We start from the raw sequence: 25,418 nt of genomic DNA, 5'->3' as shown, positions 1-25,418 counted from the left end.
TTTTAAGTAAACAAAACACATTCTCATCTCAGTCCTCATTGACTTTCCCCTTATGCCCCCAGTTCTAGATTCCCCAACCAGGGAAAACATCTTATGCCCACCCTTGCCTATTCCTTTAAATATTTTATATATTTCAATGAGTTCACCTCAGTCCTTTGAACACAAGAGAATACATGTTCAGTTGTCCAATTTTTTTTCCAATGGACAATCCTGGGGAACCTTCGTTATGCTTCCTTTGTGGCAATAATACCTTTCCTGAGGTAAGGAGACCAAAACCGCACATACTGCTCCAAGCTCTTATAGCAACTTAGCCAAGTAGTCACAAGTTACACTTACACAGCCCAAACAAAGCCTTTGTCCAACTGTTGCAGAAAAGCTGCCACTCTTCAGCATCAAGAAAATTGTTTTCACATCTGCCTTTTTAAGAGTCAAATCTTTGCCTCATTAAAAATCTCACTACCAGGATCCCATTTTGAATTTTCCATGTCTGTCTACAGCTATCCACTTAGACAAGTCACAAACACGAAATGCTAAGTATAGGTCCATTCACATTAGCTCAGGCAATAAAATCACTGTACTGTAGAATCCCATCCACATCAGAAAAGGTCAAAGTCTCCTCTGTGCACATAGGGAACCAAAGAATGCCATTTGACCCCAACTTGAGTCATAGACTTATGAGGAGGGCTCCAGACCCAAGAAGTTATTCTCAGTGAACAGATGGAGGTTCTTTGCTTTAGAGGTGGTGAAGCCTGACTGATCTGATGGCAGTCACTCAAGTCAAATAAAAAGGTTTCGTTTTTGGATAGAAGCGGATTCTACAGTGGTGGAAAAGTGAACCTTGCCAATACGAGAAGCACTTGAGGGAAACTGCAGAGATGCACTGAAGCAGGAAAAGACATGCATTTATATAATAGTGCTCCAAAAATATCAAATGACTTTCAAAGTCTTACAACAAGCAAGTACTTTTAAGTGTAGTCACTGCTTATAATGGAGGAAGTGCAAAAGCCAAATCATTGCGGGGGGGGGGGGGCACATAATAATGACCAATATCTGCTTTTATTACATTTATGGAGGAATAAATATTGGGGGAACACTGATGAATACCTTTCCTGCTTGATTTTGAATTAATGCCCTACAATCCCACGGTCAGATGTATTCATGATTTCCAACACCAATGAGCCCTCAATACTGCACAGGAGCATCAGCCTAATTTGTGCTTAATCCTTGGAGGTACTCAAACACAGAATCTTGTGATCTTGATAAGCCACAGCCAGATAAAAACACAGCCTCTTACTTCTATGTTGATGGGATACAATACAATGAGAGAGAGAGAGTTGTGCAGCATTAACACTGATACAGTACAACTGGACAGAATGGCAGTACTTTGAAAGCAGATAATTACTTAAAGGAAAGATGTGGGAGATATTTGAGCGATACAGCCAGGACACAATCACAAAAGGGGCTGTGGTCAAGATCAACCAACACCCTACAGCTTTTACTTGTGACTCCAACAAGCTGTCTGCCCAGCCAATGTCATGCTCCAGGATCTTCACTCTGCAAATCATGCAAGGCCACGTGAATTGTCCATAAGTTTTGGCTGGTGAGGGGTGGGGGTCACCTCCCATTCTATTGTTATCAAGTTTGGGAATGGCAAGTTGATGAGGTAGGATGAGCTAGTGGGACAACAGATCAGAAGGTGCAGAGCAGAAATTGAGTGACACATCCAGGGCACTGTCAGGATGTTTTGACAGGCATTGTGGCCAGTCAGTTGATGGGGTCTTGGGGGTGAAGAGGGGTAGGGCCTCACACAATACAAGCTCCATCATGACTTATGGCAAGTTAAAGCACAACCACTTAAATAAAGACTGGGATCCCTCACCTACATCATTTCCCCACCCCAGTGAAAACACATGCAGAATAGGAACACTCATTCAGTAGTTAATGTTAGACTGTTGCCACATGGATGAACAAAAGCTGTCAACGGCCAGTTTTCAAAGGTAGCAGATACTTTGACATTCCTCAGAACAGCAAGTGGCCAGGAAGTTAAGTAATTCCACTATCGCACACACATGCACAAAAATAACTGCTGTCTTACAGCATCTCTTTGCCAATGAGGTGAGAGTTATATTGTCATTAAGAGATGGTGGGAAACTTCCACCCCGCAGTTACCTTTTCCGCACGAATTGCAAATGGCTGCAAAGACAAATAAAGAAAAGCAAAAGGCAAATGCTTGGAAATTCACAGCACCATGTCAGTACCTAAAGAAAAAGCAAAATCCAAGAGGACACCTCAGGCAGAGACCCTCCTTCGAGAAAATCTGCTCTCAGGATTTTAACCCATTTCTTCTCCATCAGTGGCCAGCAAACCTGTGAATTTTAATCGGTCTGGTTGTCAATCCAGATAGTCATAATTTCACTTGACAAAAATAAGTTGCAACGTGTAGGTTTAGGGAGGTAAAATTGACAAATCCACTGAACCTCAAATTTGTTTTACTGAATTCTTGTCCTCAAATTGTACTATATATTTTGGGGATCAAAGAGTAAAAAAGGGCACTTCAAACAAAAACCTTACATACAGTTCAGCTGTGATGTGATATTAAAGTGTGCTACACAAATACAAGTTATGATCTCATGCTGATAGAGATCTCAACAGAAGTGGTGTCTATCATTAAGCATTTCAACATTTGAGGAGAATACAGCAAGGTGCCTAAAGGGTACGTGAGTACTCCACAAAGTTAACGCCTTGACCATTTCTCCCACATGGAATTGATTGCTTAAAATAAAAAAAAAAAATTGTACTCTGGATTTGGGTGTTGCTGGCTGGGCCAGTATTTATTGCCTGTCCCTAATTACCCTTCTTAGCTACAGGAGGCCTTGAAATGTAGGGATATCGACATGATGTTGGGACAAGGGTTCCAAGATTTTAACCCAGTGATACTGGAGGAACGGCGATATTTTCCCCCCACCCCAGACAGGATGGTGTGGGGCTTGAAGGGGAACTTGTACTGGTGGCATTCCCATGTATCAGCTGCCCTCATCCTTTAGGTGGTGGGGATCACTGGTTTGAAAGATACTACTGAAGGGGTGTTGGTGAGTTGATGGTACACACTGTTGCCATTGCTAATCAGTGGAAGAGGAAGTAAATGTTAAAGATGGTGGATTGGGTGCCATTCAAGTGGGTTGTTCTGTGCTGGATGATGTCAGCCCCAATAACAGGCATTCAGGCAAGTGGGGAGTATCCCATCACACTCCAGACTTATGCTTTGTAGGTGGCCATCACATCTAAAAATCAGCACTTGGTTCAACATCACTGAGAACAAAGTCAACCTTGATAGTTAACAACTGCGCTAAATACTTATCCATCAAAGCAACTGGAGAATCCCTAGTGATCTCCATGTACACAAGTTTGTGTGTTAGTTTTCAAAGCTGATGGCACTTATTCTACCATTTATCTTGTATGAACACTTAAAATGGTCAACAGGCTATTTGACTAAGGCGGCATCACACCCAGGACCAATTGCATCATGGATGGAAGCGCACTTCCACCAACAGCCACTGGGCAAAAAGGCAGGGAAGTAAGATAGTGTAATGTTTGATAGGGTCAAAAAGAGATACTAGAAATGTTTCACACTAACTGTTGTTTCTCCATTTCTCAGTGGACTTACGATTTACATCTACATATAAACCATCACTTCCATGCTACTGCATGGAAAGAATGAGTTAGTAAGCCAGGATTTCTCTGGTCAAGAGATTTCTTACCTGGCCCATTTGATCACATAGGGGAGATGGTTCAGGAGGCTGAAGGTGTAAAAGGAATAGCGTACGATCTCAGCGAGTGTCCATGCGGTGACAAATAAGAGCACACTGTCCTCACTCTGTACCTTAGGGCAGATAAAGAAAACAGAATGAAACAAAATTACCAGCAGCAGCACATCATACCAAGACTGAGATTTACCAAATTTTCATACAGCATTCGCACAAACTAGACTGTTGTGACAATTATGACACTGGACTTGTTCTTAACTTTACAAGACAATTCAATATCATTACGATACTAGAGAAAGATTTATCTAATAATTTCAACATTTACTCTTTCCTCTTGGCTCTCCCCACCAACTCTTCCTGATATTTATCCAGACCCCTTCTGCAAGATTATTGAAATTGCTTCCAACATCCTTTCAGTTGCATTCCAGATAATTAATCTTTGCATTAAGAAATCACATCTCTCCCATGAAGGTCATATTAGTGTTGCTTGAAATCTTGCATTCTAAAATGGAGGAATGATGTCTAGCTTTAAAGTTTATTTGCATTTCTGAGTGTTGAGGACTTGAAACCCTTGAAGTGAATAGTTCAGGGCATTAAAAAGGACTAGGAAGAAAATACCTGTTGGCGTTACTGACTCCCTTTGCTAGGCAAGTCTGAACAGTTCATAAGAAATCATGCAATGCATAGGTTTATTCAGGGAGAAGGTGGTCACAGCAGCAGAAGTGTTATTTGCAGGATGGGCTGAAAGCAATAGTTTGAGTTAATGTGAAATCAGTAGAGAAAAGCTCCAGAAATAGAAAGAAAAATAGAGCCGTTAACAGAAAGAAAACAGCACTGAGCCAATGTACAGAACTCAGACAAGAATGCAAACACATTATAACCATACCCATTGAACAAGGAGGTTTAGCATGGAGACAGGGCAACTCCTCACTGAGGTTTGAACAGCTGTAGTGAAAGGGATGTACCTTTCTATTTGCTACAGGAATAAGACTTCTAAATAGTTCATGTATAGTTGTAATATGGGTCATTTTTCTCATTTTGTGTAATAAACATTTATGATCTCTATTACAGCCTCTTGTGAATATGTTCAATGAAGGAGGGTAAACAAAGAAAATGTGGTCTGTGAAGCAAGGTCTCACTATTTGTCTAGCATGATTAGCAGCAGGGATTAAACACAATCCTCTGGTTTTTTTGGTGCCAAATTGCTGTGCGTGGAACAGTAGAGTGCTGCACATGCACACAGCTTAGACGAAATGTTGCTCAGGATTATATTCACTAGAGTTTAGAAGACAGAGGGAAGAGCTTATAAAATTCTAGCAGGACTAGACAAGGCAAATGCATAAAGAATATTCCCAATGACCAGGCAGTACAGGACTGGGGTCTAAGTACATGGGTAGGTCAGTTAGCACTGAAAAGAGGAAAAAATGACTTCACCCAGAGAGTGGAGAGTCTGTGGAACTGTGCCACAGAAAGCAGTTGAGGCCAGAACTTTTAATGTCTGATAAGGAGTTAGATCTAGCTATGGCTAAAGGGATCAAGGGTATGGGGATAAAGTGGGAACAGGGCACAGAGTTGGATGCCCAGCAATGATCATATTGAGTGGTGGAGCAGATTCGAAGGGCCAACTAGCCTGTTTCTATTTTCTACATTTCCACACTTACAGTATAGAAGGAGGCCATTTGACCCATCATGCCTTTAAACCTGCTCCTATTTTCCATATTTCTATGTAAAACAGTGCTGATAAAGAGAAGGGGATGAGGGTCTCCAACTCTTCAGAGGACTGCACCTGTGATTCCAGTCCCACATTGCATGGCTGACTCCTAATGCAAGATGCACAGCTGCAGAGGCAGGCAATCAGAAAAAAAAAGCTTGCATTCAATATAACACAAATGATCATAATCACTGCAATGGGTGGGGCAGGGGGTTGCAAAGTGATGGAAGAGAGAAATTTGTTGCCCTTCGAGGTGGTACAGCTCACAGGTCGAAGTGATGTAGCACTTGCAACCTCAATATAGCAATTTATTTACAGCTAACAATCTTTTCTTTGCAGGATTGTAAAAAGTTTTTTGCACAAACATCAATACCTCAGGCAAAAAATGTACTTTATCAATGATGGTTGTGGGGTTGATATAGGCAAGGACACTTAACTTTTGTTGAAAGTGTCAGAGCATCTTTTATTGTCTGGTTCTGCCCCCTCACCATTCAGATCGCAACAGTTATTTTGTTCTTTTACCTCAAAAGCTACATAGTGGCACTTCAATCTACCAAGAGGTACCTCCTGTTAATTCTTTCCACACAGTTTCCACTGTTCTGAGACAAGCCTGGAGAATGCACTGTCCCATGTTCAGAACCGGACTTGTTAATTGCAAAAGTAATAAAGATACTGCAATGGAGCTCAGTATCAGAGGGGACAGAGAAGGAGAGAGGGTGGGGAAAGTAGCAACCTTTTCTATTACTGAAACAGCTGGTAGTGATCAATAGCAAAACTCAAAGAAAATTAGATAAGTACTTTTTAAAAAACAGAAAAAAGTTATGGGCTTTCTAAAAATCAAAATATTCATTAATAATAATTATCACAGTCCCACATTTCCCATCTTACCTGTTTGACACTGTGCGTTACTGCCCATGTTAAAAACACCCGCGACATCACCTGGAATCCAGTCAGGACAAAAGAGGATGGAACAATTCCTGTAAAACACCAACTCGCGTTATCAAAATCCCTTTAATTTCAAGATGCTTCAGAGGGGCACAAATTCAAACTGAACCACGCACTAAGGCGCATGCTCAAAAATTTAAAGAGTTGATTTAGCTGGGAGTTAGAGGGAGGATGCAGGTATTGGGGGGCCTCCACTAGCCAAGGGCACAACTGCCAATAGTGTAGTGTTGGTGATGGCATAGTGGTAATTGTAATTGAAAGACAAATCAAAACTAGTGTTTAGGGACAGGGATTCAAATCCCATCAACAGCTGGTGGAACTCAAATTCAATTGAGATATTTGGAATTAAAAGCTAGTGTCTTTAATGACCACCATGAAACTACTAGTGGCTAGAACAATCTGGTTCATTAATATGCTTTTGGAGAGGGATATCTGCCATCCACCCAGTCTGGCCTACATGGCCCAGCAACCCATTAAGTTTAAGAGCAATTAGGGACGAGTACAAATGCTGGCCTTTCCAGCAATGCCTTGGAGGTCTGAGGTCTCAAATCCTGTAGGAATATCCTATAAGGCTATCCTAGAACTAAAATACCAGTTTGGACTAGTCAGAATCACAATGGTAACAAACAAAAGGACACCATTCCAACATCATTCCTGCAACCCTCTGTTTGAATTGGATCAAGTGTTAGGTATTAGCTTTAGTACTAAATTTTAAGATTAAGTTAGCCCCCTACCCCATTGCTGAGTGAATATTTTCTCCTTCAGTTATCTGTCCAAATCCTTGGTGAGACAGACAGCGAGACAGAAAAGTAATAAGTGATTACTGATCGTAATCACTGTACTGCCACCACTGGCAGGTCTGTCCTGCAAGTGGGATAGTACATATCCAAGGATGGTGACAATGTTCTTGGACATATCATACACAACATGATTTCAGACTGAGGCCAGGATTGCAAGTGGGGTCCACAAGCTGTGAAGTAGCAATGGCCACCCTGGAGCTGGAGAGATGTAACAGTGCTCACTCTAACAGGGAGTCCAGGAAGTACTGCTTTCCAGATAATATCATGTTTGATTAGTCTGTAGTACAGCACTCCCAACTTGGCATAATTCTCCAGAAAGAATTGAGGGGGGCTTTGCAGGGTCAATAGGGTAGGGTTTGCCATTGCTGTTTCTGGCACCGAGGTCATTGCTGAGTTGTCCATCTAGTTTCATTTCTTTTTAATTATAGTAATTTGACACAATTGAGTGGCTTGCTGAGCCATTTCAGACAGCAGTTAAGAATGAACATCACTGTGGGTCTGCAGTTGTACATAGACCAGACATAAAAGTTTGGCAGATTTCCTTCCCTAAAAAGGATATTCATGAACCACATGGGTTTTTAGTCAATAAATGGGTTACATATGCCACGGTGAGATCAGAGTCCACCCGAGAACATTAGCTGGTGATCTGTATTATCAGGCCATCATTACTGCAACATCATTGCCTCCATTCTTGGATTTTCTTCGTGAATCTTCCTCCTAAGCTTTTCTCTATCTTGAAAGTTAGTGTATGTCAGGATGTAGGACACTAACACAGGGAATCAAATACTTTCCATTTTTATCACCCAGTCTCAAAATCCTCCACTCCAAGGTCAGACTGCATCAGCTGCTGATGTACATCAAGCTTTCTAAGTTCTGCATTAGCAGTGTACCTCAGCTCCAAACTTCTGGTGCACCTGGTTTTTGAATTAGCTGCTCCTGCAGGCTGAGCAAGCACGGAAACCTGCAATGCAGCGCGTGTCCCCACCCTCGTGGAACTTAGTTCAGATGACCCGTAATTTGTTTCGCTAAAATTTCCAGAGATGGCCCCTCTATCTTGTTAGGCTGTTTGAAACCCAGCTCAAGGTGACAGAGTTAATGCACTGCATCATGTGGTGTGATATTTTGCATCCTTATGCCAATTCACAATTCTATTTCCTGGGATATTGTTGGGAACAACAGTCACAACATTGTGATTAACTGTGAAGTTATCCACTGGTAGGAATAAAAGGCAGATCTCAAAAAAAATAAAGTTGGGGGCGGGGGGGGGGGGAAGAGCGGGGGTGCGGAACAGTTGATGTCCAAAGAGACATAGATGTCCGTGTTAATCAAAAATAAAGAAGTGTGAATTAACTGATACTAAAAAGCTAGCCTGTAGGTCAGCAAGTAACTAGGAAGACAAATGGACTGTTGACCTTCATTGCAAGGGGCTACAGGGCTAGAGGTCTTGATATGTCTGTAGAGAGTCTGGTGAGACTGCCTACAGCCTGGCATTTTCGTTGCCTTATTTAAGGAAGGATACATTTCCCATTGAAGGAATGCAATTGAGGTTAACCCTGAAGTTGCGGGACTGTCTTAGGGGTTGACAAAATTGGGCCTATATTTGAGCTTCCGAGAGCGAGAGATGATCTCATTGAAACTAACAAAATTCTCCTTAGGAAGTCGCTTGAGAAGGAGGATGACTTGTTTCCACTCGAAGGGGCGCAGGTCCTAACATGACTAAATAGTCCAATTCTGGATTTTCACTCTGCCACAGGTGGGGCTAGGTGAATGGGACACTGACTTTGCATGCTTCTTTCATAGTATGTGCTTGGTCCATTGGAGATGCTCGAGATGGTTGGCAACTTCATAGATGCTTCTTCTCCCATTTGGGTATGTTGGGCAAGAGTTTGAAGAGATATTGCATGTTTTCAGGGAGGCTTTGAGGATATCCTTGAAAGGTCTTGGTAAGCACTTGCATGATGGAACTTAAGAGTAGAAAGAGCCTGTTTTGGAAGATTCATCTAGCTTATCAATAGTATTACCTTGATACTGGTAATATTGGCAGACCAATCCTGCCACTGGATTTGCAGAAGCATCACTGGTTGCATTTCTGCAGGGATCTGTGATGTCTGCTGAACGTTGTCCAAGTCTCCGATGAGATTGAAGGGCAGGTAGCACTACTGTCCTGCATACCATAAGCTTGGTGCTGACTTTAATATCTTTATCAAATATTCTCTCGCAAACCGATCAAGGCTGTGCTGGCACACTGGTAGCAATGTTTAGCTTAATCACTTAAGTAGGCCGTTGTTGAAAAGGAGGCTCCCAAAGTATGAGAATTCATCCATATTGCCCAGTAGCTTGTTGTTAAACTTGATAGCCAAGGGATGGGCTGCTTAGGAGCAAGTTCATTGAAGAAATTAGTCTTGTAGTGCTTTAGTCTCAGATACAAGTTTTCTTACACACCTCCACAAATACATTAATGATGGTTTGGACCTTAGTCCATGAAGGTGTGCGCACATGAATTATCTAGTACTGCAATTCTCAGTGGCCTCAATTTCAAACTGGAGGAAACAGTTGAACAGCTTCTTATTTGTCCACTAGTGGAAAGATTCATGCACATGGACTGGTGTGTTCTGACAAGGAAGACAGAAGCGTGCTGATGTGATACTCTGCCTTGCTGGGTCTGGTTTCCATGTGCACTGGATCTGTGGTGATCTGTTGGTGTGGATCAAGTTAGGATCATGTCCACCGTGCTTCTTGCTGAACAGAATCCACAATGTGACTCCTGTATGAGTGCTTCAGCCACTGGGAAAAAATGATTGAGGAAGATGTTTGCATTCCAGCTGTAACATAGTAGATGCAGAGGATATTTGCCCTGCCTGCTGAGTCTAGAACCAGGTGACACTCAGAATAAGGGGCAGGACATTGAAGACTGGGATGAGATGAAACTTCTTACTCAGTAGTGAATATTTGGAATTATCTATCCCAGATGACTGTGGAAACTCAATGAGGATATTCAAGATGGAAAATGGACAGATTTCTGGATGATGCAGGGTAAATGGCAATGATTTGCTTGAATAGCAGTTGACAGGTCAAACAAGCTACTTCCTCTCCTATTTCCAACAGTCTTAACAAATGAGATCCAACATTTTGTCAAACCTGATTCTTCTAGTTAGCTAACTAAACCAGGGTGTTTAAAAAAAATACACCGACACGTGAAGGAGTAAGGCTCTGAAAGCTTGTGTTTTCAAATAAAACTGTTGGACTATAACCTGGTGTTGTGTTGCGATTTCTGACCTCTTCCACCCCAGTCTAACACTGGCACTTCCACATCATAGCTCGCTGAGCTAGAGGTACACCAACTGATGCATGCGGGTTTGATTAACATGCAATACTGTCCACCATATGTAAAACTAAACTATGATGGAAATTTAAAAACCAAAATTTGGGTTTTGGGAAAGCAAGGTGCATACATACCTACAGCACAATGAAGGATCTGAAAGAAAAAAGGACAAGACAAAGTTAAACAGTGTGCTGCCACTCTTTCAGCCATTTTGTAGTTGAATTATAGAATACACAGGACAGCAGGTTCTATTGCTAAACTGCAAAACACCCTGTTAAACAAACTGCTCACTTCTTTAATTATTCTTTCATGGGATGTGGGTGCCAATGACAAGGCCAACACTTGCTACCCATTCTTAGTTGCCCTTAAGCCGAATGGCTTGCCATTTCGGAGGACAGTTAAGAGTCAAACAAATCACCAAATCCCATTTGGGAAATCATTATTACATAAAAGACTATGATAGAATATGGAACTTCCAAGCTATGTTGGAGGTTCTTGGCCAAAAGAAATAGTATCTTGAAATGTGGATAGATAGAAAAAGATGTGTTTCTAAACAAGTACATTTCCCAACATTGGCAAGTGAAGTACTTTTGAAGTACAATCATTGTTGCAATGCACAAACGACTGCAGCTAATTGGCACTTAGCAATTTCACACAAACAGCAACATGATTGTGACAAGATCATTCGTCTTGCGCCATATCCACAGACAAATAAACATTGATAAGGTTTCTGGGATCTCCATGCTGTTCTTCAAATGCTCATTGTTTTTTCCAATCCCTTGGCAGCAGACAAGGCCTTTGCTATGTAGTGTCTTCTGATGGATGTCATCCTCCAACAGCACAGTAGTGTCAGCCTAGATCTTATTGTTCCAGCCTCTAATGTGGGACTTGAACCTAGTGGGAAAGCGGTCTGGTGTAATAAAAACTTTGCCATTGTGTCCACTGGTAACTCAGCACATGGACTTTAAGAGGGTCTCTATGGATATCAATTTAACAGTTTGTCAACATATTTGGCTCTTAATAACTAGGCTACTGTCCCCCTAGCTATAGTTTTTAAATTCTTTCAGTAATGTATGCTGTGCTAACTTTAAATTCCCACTCCTAACTGTCTTGGAGATGGTGATTACCAATTTCTTATAGCACTGCAGGTTGCATGGAGGGAGTACACCCATAGCACCATTAGGAAGAAACAGTTCAGATGCATGTTTAAATTCAATTAAACAAATCTGGGGTAAAAGGTTGCATGAATATGACTAAACGGATTGTCAAACATGCATCTGGTTCACTAATGGCCTTTAAAGAAGAAAATTTGCTGCGTTCTGTAACTGCAGAACCGCAGCAATGTGGCCGACTCTTGGGTCATGTGAAATGGCTGAGCAAGCTACCTAATTATATCCAAGGTGGGCGATTCACCACCACCTTCCCAAAGGCAATTAGGGATGATTTTGCCAGGATTTGCCCACCTCCAGACTCTGCTCTGAAGAGTTCACTAGCACTGCTGTAGAAAAGTGCCAGTGGGGAAGGGGAAGAATTTTAATTCAGAGCAATCTTCTGCATCAGGATTCTTCCAACCCACGCTTATACTTTTCCTAGCAGAGCATAGAAGGGATCAGGAGCTTGTGTGTTATCATGCATTAACTAACAGTAGACCAGTAAAGGTAGGGGTGTCCTTGGGTAGAATGTAGCATCCAAGTAAAACGAAGCGTGTAGTGGTATTGCCACTGGCATTATAATAATTTGCAGAGTGCGAACAAAAACATTTGCGTTTCACAGACTGTACTTTTTCATGGAGGTAGTTTATTTTAACCGTTCTGAACAATCTCATTTCTTAGGAGAGACTAGGCTTGCAATTGATCTGGTCAGGTCTCCTTTGAATTGAAACCAAAAGCTTCTGAACTAAATTTAAAAAACCTATTCATTCTGGATTGTAAGCTAACGTCTTGACGCTTCCTTTCTCTATGATCTGAAGCTCTGACAGTTTAAAAAACTGACTAACATTCCAGGAGAGACAAACTGGTTTAAATTGATGACTCCAGAAAGACTAATCCAGTTTAATGTTAAACACCTCCACAAAAATAAACTGACACCCTTACGCCACTCATTTAAGATCCAACTGCATCACCCCCCAGCAAAAAAAGGAACATCTAAATCACACCTTTCATCACAACAAACTCAAATCAGGATTAACTTCTGTTCCCTAACAGCATGCGTCACCTGAAATGATTGCCACACAAAATGAACAGACCCTCTACATTCAAAAAGCACTCCGATAAGCCCTTGAAATGTTAGAATCTAGAACTGGCATCAGGCTGAAATATCTGCTTTTTGGCCAGGATTGTGGCACAGTCTCCTTCAATGCTATAAATTCATCCACTTCAAAGCCATAGTTCAGAGGACCATACAGCTGCTCTTGGAGCACATGAGAAAACTGTGCTAACCTGTAAATATCACAATGTGCCCTTTTCACAACTTACTGTGCTATCTATCTTCATTTCATCAGCAAATTTAGCAACCATACCTTAGTTCCCTCATTCAAACAATTTATAGAAATTGCAAAGTGAGGTCCCAGTACTGACTGACATCTCATTACAAATTGCTAACCATAAAAACACCCATTAATGCTTATTGTGTTAGTCAATATTTTATCCATACCAATGTTACTACACTTGATTTTCCATAATAACCTTTGATGTGCAATTTGATAAGGTGTTAGAGGCTTTGAGCATTGAGATATGGAACTCTGCGTCAGAAGGTGGTGATGATGGGGTCATTGAATCTTCTCAAAAGGAGGCAGAACAATTTTGCTAACTACAGGGAAATCACATGTTCTGAAATAGATGGCAATGTGGAATTTGAAACACAGAGCAGCCATTATTGTACTTAATAGCAGAACAAGCTCATGGGGCCAAATGGCCTACCTTCTACTTCTAATTTGCATGTGTACATAAAGGGACAGGGGCAATTCAGCCTGCAGTTCGGATGATTACTTGTGTTTGCTGCTTTCTGGAGTTCTTCCCTCCCTTCAGTTTCCTGATTTACAGTTTCTTTTTCTGCATGCTACTTCTATCCTAGTGAAGGCCAATGCAAAAGACCTTTACAATTTATCAGCCAGTTCCCTATTTTCCATAATGAACTCTTCAGATTCCTTTGTTATTTAGGAAAAGTGCTCACTTTGTTAACACTATTTTTAAAATATTTGTAGCAACTTTTAAATGATTTTAAAAATATTTCAGGCTAGCTTTCCTTCATACAATTATTTTTTCATCCCTGATGAAAAACTTAGTCATTCTTTACTGTTACCTATGTTCTGTACAATCCTCTGACCTATCACTTGACTTAGTATCAAATTAAAAGCACAATGTTTAAACTTTTCTAGTTAAGGATTCTGGGTCCTAACATAGTAATTTTTCTGAGAAAAAAATTCTGTATACTCTCAAATATCCCATTAAACATGTGATTTCATCTCCACTGATGATCCCTTAATCTAAATAGACAGTTCACTTTAGCAAGCTCTGTCTTCATGTCTTTTCAATTGTCCTTATTCAAGTTTAACATACTAATCTTGGGCCCACACTTCTCTCCTCTAAACTGAAGGTAGAATTCAACCAGATTATGGAGGCTGCTCCTCACTGATTTCGCTTTGATGATATATCGTTGACATGAAACCTCAACTTGGTTCATCCCTTCAGATTCCACCTAACCCGCAGGTCTTCCCATTCTTAACATTCTTCATCACCAAATTATATGATCAATTTCCTCACAGTTATGGCCTCAGTGAGTGCAAATTGGGCTGTGATGTTTCCTGCTCAACAACTATTACTAACAAAATGACAATTCAGAACCCGCTGACTGGATTATTCTGCCATAGGCTTGGTGGACCAAAATGTCTTCTGCTGCTCCATAATGCCTTTGATCTGTTCAGTTCGTAGGTGTGACCTGGAGATTACAGATGTTTGCCATTTTAATCTTCCACCTCTTCCCCACTCTGACCTTTGTGACCCTGCAATTGTGCTCATATAAAACATATTACATCAACAACATTTTTCAGCTCTGAAGGGGCCAGAGTTTAAAAATATCAATCATTCTTTCTTCCTTCACAGATGCTGCCTGATCTGTTGACTAAGAGTACAGAAAACACATCATTGGCTATGAAGCAAATTATGCTCCAAGGTCATGAAAGGTACCATAAAATTCAAAGACTGAACAGCACCTTCCAAACCCATGACCACTTGCATCTAGAAGGACAAGGGCAGAAAATACATGGGAACCAGTACTTGGAGGCTTTCCTTCAAGCCACGCACCATCCTGACTTGGAAATAAATTGTTATTCCTTCAATGCTGCTGAGTTGCCACCACCTTCTCAAGGACAACTATGGATGGTCAATAAATGCTGGCCTTGCCAGGGAGGCCCACACTGCATAAATGAATTAAAAAAGGGACAAGACTAAACAACACCAGAGTTTTAAGACTGATTTAAGACAGAAGTGAGGGGAAGGTTCTCCAAGGATGGTCATTGTTTTCTGGTGGAGAAAATTCCAAAAACAAATGAAGGTGGACTCATTAAATTCATTCAAGGCCGAGTTAGGCAACTTTCTGATCATGAGGGACTCAAAGTTATGGGAATGGAAACGAAAGCAGAGCTGAGGCTACGGTCTGATCAGCCACTAGTGAATTGAATACTGAGCACACTCAAGGTGAAGTGGTTCTTATGCTTGTGAAATACAAGTTTGTCCTTTTCTGACCATTTGTTCAAGATAGGTTCAACAGGATGTTAGGAATGTGATTTTGATGGAATGCACCCTGGAGCATATACAAAGCCATGCTATTCCAGATTAAAACTAACCAGCCACACATGCCAGTCAACCCCATCACAAAGAGCTCATCTCAAAGCACTATCCCTAAGCCACCTCGGAGTCAGAGGCATACAGCACGGAAACAGGCCTTCGGCTTAACTTGTCCACACTGACCAGGTTTCCTAAACTGAACTAGTCCCATTTGCCTGTGTTTGGCCAATATCTCTCTAAACCTTTGCTATCCATGTCTTGTAAGTGTTGTAACTGTACCCACTTTACCACTTCCTCTGGCAGCTCATTCCACATACACACCGCTTTGTGAAAAGGTTGACCCTCAGGTCCCTTTTATATCTTTCCCCTCACCTTAAACCTACGCCCTCTAGTTTTGGACTCCCCTACCCTGCGGGAAGAAAAACACTTGTCTATTTGACTTATCATCTATTCCTGTCATGATTTTATAAACCTCTAAAGGTCAAGCCCAACCTCCTACTTTCCAGGGAAAAAGTCCCAACCTTTCGATGATCTCCTCAGAACTCAAACCTTCCAGTTTCAGACCCTTTCCAATTTAATAGCATACTCCCTAAAGTAGGGTGACTGGAGTTGTATGCAATACTGCAAGGGTACTCTGAACTCTGACCTTATGTACTTGCATGTTTTTTTTTTTTTTTTTTTTTAAAAAAACTCACTTGTGGGATGTGGACATAATTGGCAAGGCCAACATTTATGGCTGAACCCCAGTTGGCCTCAATGCCTTAAATCATAATGCCAGGTTATAGTCCAACAGGTTTATTTGAAGAGACAAGCTGTTGGAGTCTTGCTCCTTCTTCAAGTAGCTTTTATATTCAATCTGTAAAGCCCTAACCCCTTCCCTATCTATGTTGTTCTCTCATCCATCTATCTTGGCCACCTTCTCATAAATCTCAATCAAATTTGAGACATGGTTTCCCATGCACAAAGCATACTGACTGTCATTAATTAGCCCTCGTCTTTCCAAATGCATGTAGTCTCTTGGAATCGCCTCTGACAACTTATCCCCCCATTTGTTAGACACACCAGTCTGTAGTTTCCTGGCTTTTTCTTGCAGCCTTTCTTACATGATGGCACAATATTAACCACCCTCTAGTCTTATGGCACATAACCCTTGGCAGTCAATGATACAAATATCTCTGCTAGGGGGCCCACAATTTTATCCCCAGCTTCTCAATGTCCTGGGACACTTGATCAGATTTATCTGTTTTATGGCCTCCGGCACCTACTCTTCTGACTTACTGCAGCTGTCGTGGGAATTAAATAAGATGGCTTTCAAATCATAGGTCACAATAGGAGTAAGATGACATTTTATAAGCTACTACTGTAAGGCACATTTTAGCCCTGAACCTTGAAAACCCCAAGGGCTTGTGCCAGTGGAAGTGACTGGAGAGGAATCTAAGGCCTGTAATCAGCCTTGGGAGCAGACTAGAGTACAAACAGATTCCTGTAGACAGGTTAAGACCTGGGACTGAAGACTTCTGTTTATTGTACAAAATGAAAAGGTAGGTGACAAATGCATGTGATCACAGGGCTGTAAACATTGATGGTTTTCTGTATGTATCAGACAGTTCAGATAGTCAGTTCTGTTTAGCCAGCCTAAGATAAGCTCTCTAAGCTCATTTGACTAAAGCTGAAGTTACCTGGGTCCTTCTGTGGTCTGCGTAGATCAACTATAACATAGCCAGACACTACCAGCAAAGCCCCAGTACTAAAACTGGTAAGCAATTGACAGCTCTTGCACCACCCAATATGGGCGGAAACTTTACACAATCCAAGTTTGATTCCAAGATACACATACAAGATGGCTGACGTGCTCATAAAGGGCTACATCCATTGAGTAATAAGCCGTGCTGAGACTACCAGTGGTACAACAGAACTGCTGACCTACAAACTCTACAGTAATAGAATGGCGAATGAAATAATTGTTACAATAATGTTTATGATGTTTTGCCAAAGGGGGCCACAGCCGGAACTGGTCTCCCTAAAGGACACCATATGTCCTACCCACCTCCAGCAATGCTCCTGTCTGGAAGAACTTCAATGGCTTCTCAATGGAATAATAAAGACCATGGTATGTGCCCCTTGCCAAGCCAGCTCGGATCAGACCCACTGCGATGACCAACCATCTGGAAAAAATATTTCAGGTAAGTCGCAGTACTGCAACATCATTCAGTTCAGCAACAAAACGGAGGACTCAGCCACTAAAGGCACCAAATCCCTCTTACTTACCCCAAGTTGCTCAGTTACAGCATCAGAGCAGCAGTTCCCATTCGCACAATGTTACGTTCCCACCACCCACAGCTCCCTTCACAACAGTCCCAATAGTTTCATGCCTGCTTCAACACCAACGACTCTTTCTTTACACTTACGGGATGCAGGTGCTGCTGGCAACATCCCTAACTGACTTTGGTCCGAGTGTTTTGTGTGGCCATTCCAGAGGGTGGTTAAGAGTCAACCATACATTACTGTGGATCTGGAGTCACGGTTAGGTAAGGACGACAGATTTCTTTCCCTAATGATCGGATGATCATGCAGAATCTTAAAAAAGTCTAAGAACACAGACTATTCCAGCCCGGTATACCAGCGTACCAGGAACAAAAGCAGAAATTGCTGAAAAACTCAGCAGGTCTGGCAGCATCTGTGGAGATAAATCAGAGTTAACGCTTCGGATCAATTGACCCTTCCTCAGAACTGGCTCAGTTCTTTCGATTTTTATACCTGTGCTAGGTTTTCAAAAAAAAAAAAAAAAGCTGTCTAATTTAGGTTCACACTCCAGCTTTTTCCTTCCAAGTTATTCCACATCAACTAACATTCCACTTTATAAATGCCTTTCAGGAAGCTTCTTCAGAATCTGCCCCTCAAGCACGTAGACTGCAGAAGTTCAAGGTAGCAGCTCATGACCAACTTTTCAAGGCAACCAGGGATGGACAATATATGCTAACCCAGCCAGCTATGCCAATTCCTATAAAAGAGAATTTAAAAAGTAACATGTTCTACATCTTAACAACCCAATAGATAAAACCATCTCTCCTCTAATTTTGTTGCAAATTTTAAACCCATGACTTCTGGTATCTTCCACCCTACTTTATCTAAACCTCACTTTCTGAATACCACCATTCATTTCCATCACTATAACCTTTGCCACTCCAAGGGGAAGAACTCAGTTTCTAAGTTATCCATATAATTGCCCCTTCATCCCTGGCATCATGCTGCTAAAACTCAGAATCCTAAGACATGGAAATTCTTCCTAAAAGTGCAGCCTCCAGAGTTGTAAAGAGCGCTCCAGACACCTAACCAAGGATTTGTAAAGGTTTGTGCATGGAAGTCATGCCATAGCTGACAATTCTGACATTTTGGTTCCTAGCTTATCCATTTGCCCTGACACCTTCAAAAGATTTGCAGCTTTTTCCTAACTTGTATCCCAAGATTGCCTAGACAGCTCCTGCCAAACCTGCGACCTAGAAAGACAAGGGCAGCAGATACATGGGAACACCTCCAAGCCCCACACCATCCTGACTTCAAACTGTATCACACTTACTGTCACTGGGTCAAAATCCTAAAACTCTCTTGAACAGCACTTACAGCGCACCTACACTCCTGGGGCTGTCATAGTTCAAAAAGGCAGCTGAGCACAACTTTCACTAGTGCAATCAGATGGTAAATAAGAAGTGCTGGACTAGGCAATGTCACCTATATCCTGCTCAGTGATCCAAGTGTGGTTTAATCAGGGCTCTGTATATAACCATGATTCAATCCCAGGGCTTCCCAAACTGGTGGTCAGAAGAACAGAAATCACAAAATGACATCTGGAGTTCCAACTCCCCTCACACTGGACTTCTCTCTCCTAATGCTTGCTTTCATATGCCTTTCCCCCCCCCAAACTTTAAGTGAGGTGGCGGGACAATTTTCAAGACATGAAATGGGCTCATGATAGAAATTTGAGGCACTGTTCTAACCTCTCATACCCTATTCCTTGAAATACAGAATGTGAATGTCACTTTTCAGCGAGATTGTCCAGGATTTTTGTCTTGTACTCAGAACAAAACACAAGAACATCATATTTTAAACCTTTCATCAACACATCTTTCTTTTCAGTGATATTCAGGTCATTTATGTAAAGACAATTGTTCCATTAGCCTTTTTGGACATTACTAATAGTAACACATGACTTCAACCATGTCACACCCACTATTATTCTGCTGCCACAGCTTCCCTAGACCTCAATGTTTAAGACTGCAGAACAATTACTATGAACTTCAAAATCAACAAAGAGACCAATTACTCTTGTTGTGGGAGGCAGATTGGCAGGTGCTTGTTAGGTTCCCACTCCAGATCAGAAAGAGATATTCAGTACTTTTCATTTGTCTTTCTCCTTTGTTTCGCCAACACTCTGCACAGCAACTGAGGTAGAAGGCACAGATATTAGGACAAGAGTATTCTCTTGGCACTTTCCTTAAATACACTGATTTATGAGGACACAATGTACGAGGTCAGCGAGACTGGAGTAAATGCAGAGGGTAATCAAGTCTGAATTTCAGGTCTGCTTAATAAGAAAAGAAAATTCATTCTGAAGCTCCCTGAAGCTTCCACATCACTTTGAAGCATCTTTAGTCAGACGCAGGAAAAAACTAATCAAACACATTAACAGAAATACAACTACCAAAAAAAATGCATATTAGTAGATTAGGAAAACATGTCAAAGATGAAAGAAGACTCCCCTAAACATTAAGACAGTGGTCTAGATTTTTGATAAGCGAGGAGCTGAAAGGTTATCAGGGATTGCTGGAAATGTGAACTACAAGTTACAATCAGATCAGGCATGATCTTGTTAAGTGGGAAGGGGAGCAGGCTCAAGGGGCTGAATGGCTTAATCCTGCTCTTAACTTGCATACCTGTTTAGAAGCTTGTAATTTCATCCACAAACAGCAACTGATGTGACATTCAATTGCGGATTTTTAATTCAGATTGAAAATACCATTGCTTGTCAAAAATCTAAGGGATATAGAGTAAATTTAGGTATGTGGAGCTCAGGTCACCGATCAACCGTAATCTCAATTAATGGTGAAACAGTCCCAAGTGCAAAATGGCTCTTTTTGTTCCTACATTGCCTCCATCCTCCCAAAGTTGGTGTCCAAATCAACATTTATCCTCAAGCAACATCTAGAAGATTTTATCCATGCAACTGCTTGTTGAAACTTACTGCATGTGAATTGACTGCTATAGTTTCCTACAGTCATTACATGTCAAAATCAGGAGAGATTCCAATACCCTACAAAAGCCTTTATGCTTTCTAAAAAAAAAGTGTTCATTTCCTTCAAAAGCCTTTTACTTTGTTTGACAAACAGCCTGTTTTTACTGCACAGGAGGCAGTTCTTTGACCCATTGTGTCCACACCAGTTAAACCATCCCATTTTCCAGCACTTATCCCTTAGCCTTGTGTGCTTATGGCATTGAGTGTTTATCTAACTAGCTCTCAAATGTTGAGGGTTCCCACCTCTACCAACTGTCGGCAGAGAGTTCTTGACCCTCTACAACCTTCTGGAGAAAAATATTTCTCAAGTCACCTTTAAACCTCCTGATCCTTACCCTAAAACTGTGCCCCCTGGTTACTAACCAAGGGGAAAGTATATTCCTATTTACACTATCTTTGCCCCTCAGAACTATGTACACCTCAATCGGGTTCCACACCCCACACCACACACCACCCTCCCCGCCACCCTGCAAACCACACTCCCCTCCACCCCACCCCACCCCGCACACACAAGCTTTCCCTGCTCTAAAGAAAATAGACCAAGCCTATCCATGCTACCCTCATGGCTGGATTAGTACAGCCCAGGCCACATTGGGGTGAATTTCTTCCACAGCCTCTCTAGTACAATCACATTCTAACCTATAGTGCAGTGACCAGAATTGCACAGCATTGTTACTGATAAGGCCTAACAAACGTTACATAGATCATAGAATTCCTATAGTGCAGAAACAGGCCCTTCGGCCCAACAAATCTACACCGACCCTCAGACCCATTCCCCTAAACTCACCTAAGTTACACATTCCTTGAGCACTATAGACAATTTAGCTTGGCCAATCCACCTCACCTGCACATCTTTGGACAGTGGGAGGAAACCCACGCAAACACAGGGAGAATGTGCAAACTCCACACAGTCGCCCAAGGGTGGAATGTGAACTGGGTTCCTGGTGCTGTGAGGCAGCAGTGCTAACCACTGAGCCACCATACCACCCCAAGAAAGCTTGTCTGGGAGTTGAACCCAGGACCTCTTGCATGTCACTACTGTACAGTACCTTAAGTGAGAATCATACCCCTAGACCAATGAGCCTCACCTTGATATCCCATATGCCTTAGAGCACTTTATCTACTCATTCTACTGCTTTCAAGAATTTACAGACATGCATACCAAGGATGCTCTGTACTTCCTACCACTCAATGAGTGCTCTTTTGCTTTGTTGCCTTCCCAAAAAACCTCTCCTCACAATGATATGTAATCAGCACATAATTACAAGTTACTGCACTGCATACAAAAGCTTCAACTGAGAGGGCTATAAACATCAAGTCATCTTTTAATAACCTTGAACATTATCATCCCTATCTCCCTCGAGGAACAAAATATCATTTCTTGCATATAGAGCAGGGGAGCTCTCAGACAACTGAATGGGAAAAAAAAAATCATTTATTTCAATCCAAGGACAGGGAGTCAACTTGCTTGTTGATATCTGCCAACTGAGAAAAGACATTTGCTCCAAATCTCTAGAAAAATACATACCACACCCCTAGTTTGCTTTCACCATTCCCCACAAAGCTTGCCAACTTAGTTCAGCAGGAAGCTCAGTCTGTACCAAAGATCTGAAGAGTAGAGGAATGACAGAACGAGATCAGTTGTGTTTTGTAATATGGGAGCAAAAAAGCAGAACAAAGTCCACCGTTGCATCACAATGGTTTCCAGCAGCAATTTACACATGGGGGTCCTTATTCACTAATGCACTTGGCTTAGGTGGAAGGGAAGAAAATAAATTTCTTCTTCCATTGCGATATACGTGCCGACCCTTGTTTCATTTCAAACACGATTTCCTCAAATAATAATCTTTTCCCTCTCAGTACCACTGCAGTAAAGTCCCTCACTTAGGAACCATCCATAAATAGGAAGTGATCCTGCAAGAGAAGGGAACACGGAGGAGTACCGTGGACTGCTGCTTCCGATTTGCAAACTGCTTTCAGTAAGCGAGCTTATTGCATTATTATAATGTTAATTAACGCAACACTGAAGAATAGCAGTGGACTTTAGACGCTTATGGAAAGAGTTGGTAATTTGCCAACAGTGCCTGACCCGGATAGCTGATTGGGATCGGTATGGAACCCAGCTTTAAAAATGTAAGGTCTCACCCGGCCGTCATTACCACGTTGTAGATGACCATGTAAGCAGTGGCGAGGGGTCCCGGACCCCTTCTTTTCCTCTGCGGCCCTTCATGAACCCCACGTTGATGTTCAACTCCACTCCCAACAGACGCCATGATGATCAGTACGTCACTGAACTGCTGCGCGTGCGCCGTACTTACCACCTGCTGACCCCACCCCCTCCTAAAGGATTGGCTGGCTGCCTCTCCCACCTCCCGCACGTCTCCCTCGATGCTGCCCCCTAGATTGGCTGACAGCGAATTTCCCCTCCTGCATTCCTTCCACCTTGGTTCTTCCCTGCAATGTCCCGACATCGGTACATGATGCTGGCTACCCACTGAATTACCATGCTTCCTTCGGTGCTGCTCCCACGAAATCGGCAAATAGCGAATTCTGTCTCATGATCATCCTCCGATGCTGCCCCCTGGCCGGGCAGACAGCGAATTGCGCCACCAGAACATGTCGATTTACTGCCCCCTAGTTTGGCTGACCCCTACTGGAGGACCGCGGGACGACCGCCTCCAATGGAAGAAAGTGGGGCGGGGGCAAAGAGGAATCACCTGACCAGCGTGAAGTTATTATTTATTTTATAATTTCTTCACATCCCCCTATCACCAACTCCCTTCATATCTTCCTGCGACGCCATTTCACCTCCCGGAGTAGGGGTGGAGTGAAAAAACTAAGAATATTTATTCTGCTTTCAGTTGTGAAAGAAACCGAGACCGAAAGTGGTAGATTTGGTCGGAGGCCTCGACTGTTAGGATGTTCCAGGGGCTGGCGGAGGAGCGACTGTTACGGGCTTCGAGCTGAAGAGACGCCGAGGCCTGACTGCGGCCTATCTCTGGAAGGCTATTTCTCACTTAAAAAAAGTTTTCCTATTGTAATCCCAGCTATGCCTTTCTTCGCCACCAACCCTTTCGACCAGGATGTCGGTAAGTTATGTCTGTAAGGGATGAGGGATTTTGTGTTCTATTTTAACACCGGCCCCGGGCTTTTAAAAACACACTTTAATTATATAGATGACACATCGCTTCTAAATGACCTGATTGTATCAGCTTCTTGAGTACCAAGGGTCTCCGGGAGGCAGGAAGTGGTGCTCAGGGAATGATACAGTATTCAAGGCGGCCGTTCGGCCCCTCCTCCCTTGAAGCTCCCTGATTTTAGTCCCCCCCACCCCCAACAATCCTGCAACTTCCTCCTCTTCTCTTACAACCCCAGGATTTATCGGTTTGTCTTTAAGAGTTACTGTTGAATTTGCACCCTTTCAGCCACTTGTTGCGTCAGAAAATGTTCCCCAATTTTCAAGTTCACAAGAATTGTGATATTTTTTAAAACCTGATCTCTTTACCGTTCTGGTAACTGATCCTTCTGTCACACAAAGCTGCGTCTCATTTGCTCCACTGAAATCTTTTGAGCGGCTCTATTAGATCTCATCTTAGCCTGTCAAATAAGAGTTGTTAGAAAAGGTGATAGAGATTTGGAACTCTCTTCGACAAATAGTAATTGATGCTAAATCAGTTGTTAAAATTTATCTATGTTAGATGTCAGATTTGTTAAGCAAAGGTATTAAGTGATTTGGGCCAAAGCTGGGTACATGGAGCTAGGCTACAGATCAATTATGACCTCATTGAATGATGGAACAAGCTTGAGGGGCTGAATGGCTTACTCCTGTTCCTGTGTTTCAAATGCTAGAGATAGAATGAAAACAGAACGTGCTGGAAAAACTCTGCAGGTCTTTACTTTTATTTTTATCTTTACTGCCTCTGCTCTTGGGACAAGATGAGAATACAGCAGTGGGTATGAAGTAGGAGAAGTCCATTCAGCCCTATAAAGATGGTGGCTGATCTGATCTTAGTCTGAGCTCTACTTTCCTGTCTTGTCACTTCTGCCATTACCCCTCCCAAAAACCCACACATGCGCTGTGGTTCAAAAATCTATCTTGGTCTCAAATGTGTTCTGTGATAGCATCTACGCTGTATTGGGTAGAAAATCACCAAGATGAGTGACCCTCTCAGAAGAGATATTCCTCCTCACCTCAGTATTTTAAGTGGTCCCTTTGTTTGATACAGTGCACCCAAATTCTAGATTTACTCCATGAGGAGAAACCAGACCAGCTTCTAGAACTAGGACTGGAACATGACTGCATATCATTTTAGATGGCGTGCATTTGCAAGCTCGCATTAATTGTATTTTCTTTTTTCCTTTATCTTGGAATTTGATGTCTTAAGCTTAAAATAAACTATGCCAGTAGTTAAGCCACACATTCATCCCATCTGTAAATGTCGATTTCTTTGGACACATAGTTGGGGCCTTTAAAGAACAAAGAACGATACAGCACAGGAGTAAGTCCTTCGGCCCTCCAAGCCTGCACTGCCACATTTGCCCTTCCATTGCTAAAACTGTCTTCACTTACAGAGTCTGTATCTCTCTATTCCTTTCCTATTCATGTATTCGTCCAGATACTACTTGAAAGCTGCTATTGTTTCTGCTTCCACCACCATCTTTAGCAATGCATTCCAGGCACTCACCACCCTTTGTGTGAAAAACTTGCCTCACACACGTCTTTTAACGCCCCCCCCCCCCCCCGCGCCAGCACCTTGAACCTTGAACCTTGAACCTTGAACCTCTTCTCTTGCCTCCCTCAT

General features: G+C 42.2%; 1 protein-coding gene across 1 annotated transcript; it reads right to left on the bottom strand.

Annotated features, from left to right (window-relative positions):
- Positions 1–66: 66 nt before the first annotated feature.
- Positions 67–22,905, bottom strand: LOC109917061 (very-long-chain (3R)-3-hydroxyacyl-CoA dehydratase 2). The gene is made up of 5 exons (XM_048621398.1): positions 22,762–22,905; positions 17,374–17,491; positions 10,677–10,695; positions 6,364–6,452; positions 67–3,880 (listed from the first exon to the last, which is right to left on the bottom strand). Exons 1-5 carry the CDS (start codon positions 22,887–22,889, stop codon positions 3,755–3,757), a joined length of 480 nt encoding a protein of 159 aa, XP_048477355.1. The 5' UTR covers positions 22,890–22,905; the 3' UTR covers positions 67–3,754.
- Between the last annotated feature and the right edge of the window lie 2,513 nt (positions 22,906–25,418).

This window comes from Rhincodon typus, unplaced genomic scaffold (assembly GCF_021869965.1).
Source record: "Rhincodon typus isolate 14 unplaced genomic scaffold, sRhiTyp1.1 hic_rhity00000631, whole genome shotgun sequence".
NCBI classification, from domain to species: domain Eukaryota; kingdom Metazoa; phylum Chordata; class Chondrichthyes; order Orectolobiformes; family Rhincodontidae; genus Rhincodon; species Rhincodon typus.
Note: the sequence above shows the minus strand (reverse complement) of the source record. Positions and strands in the feature narration are given on the sequence as shown.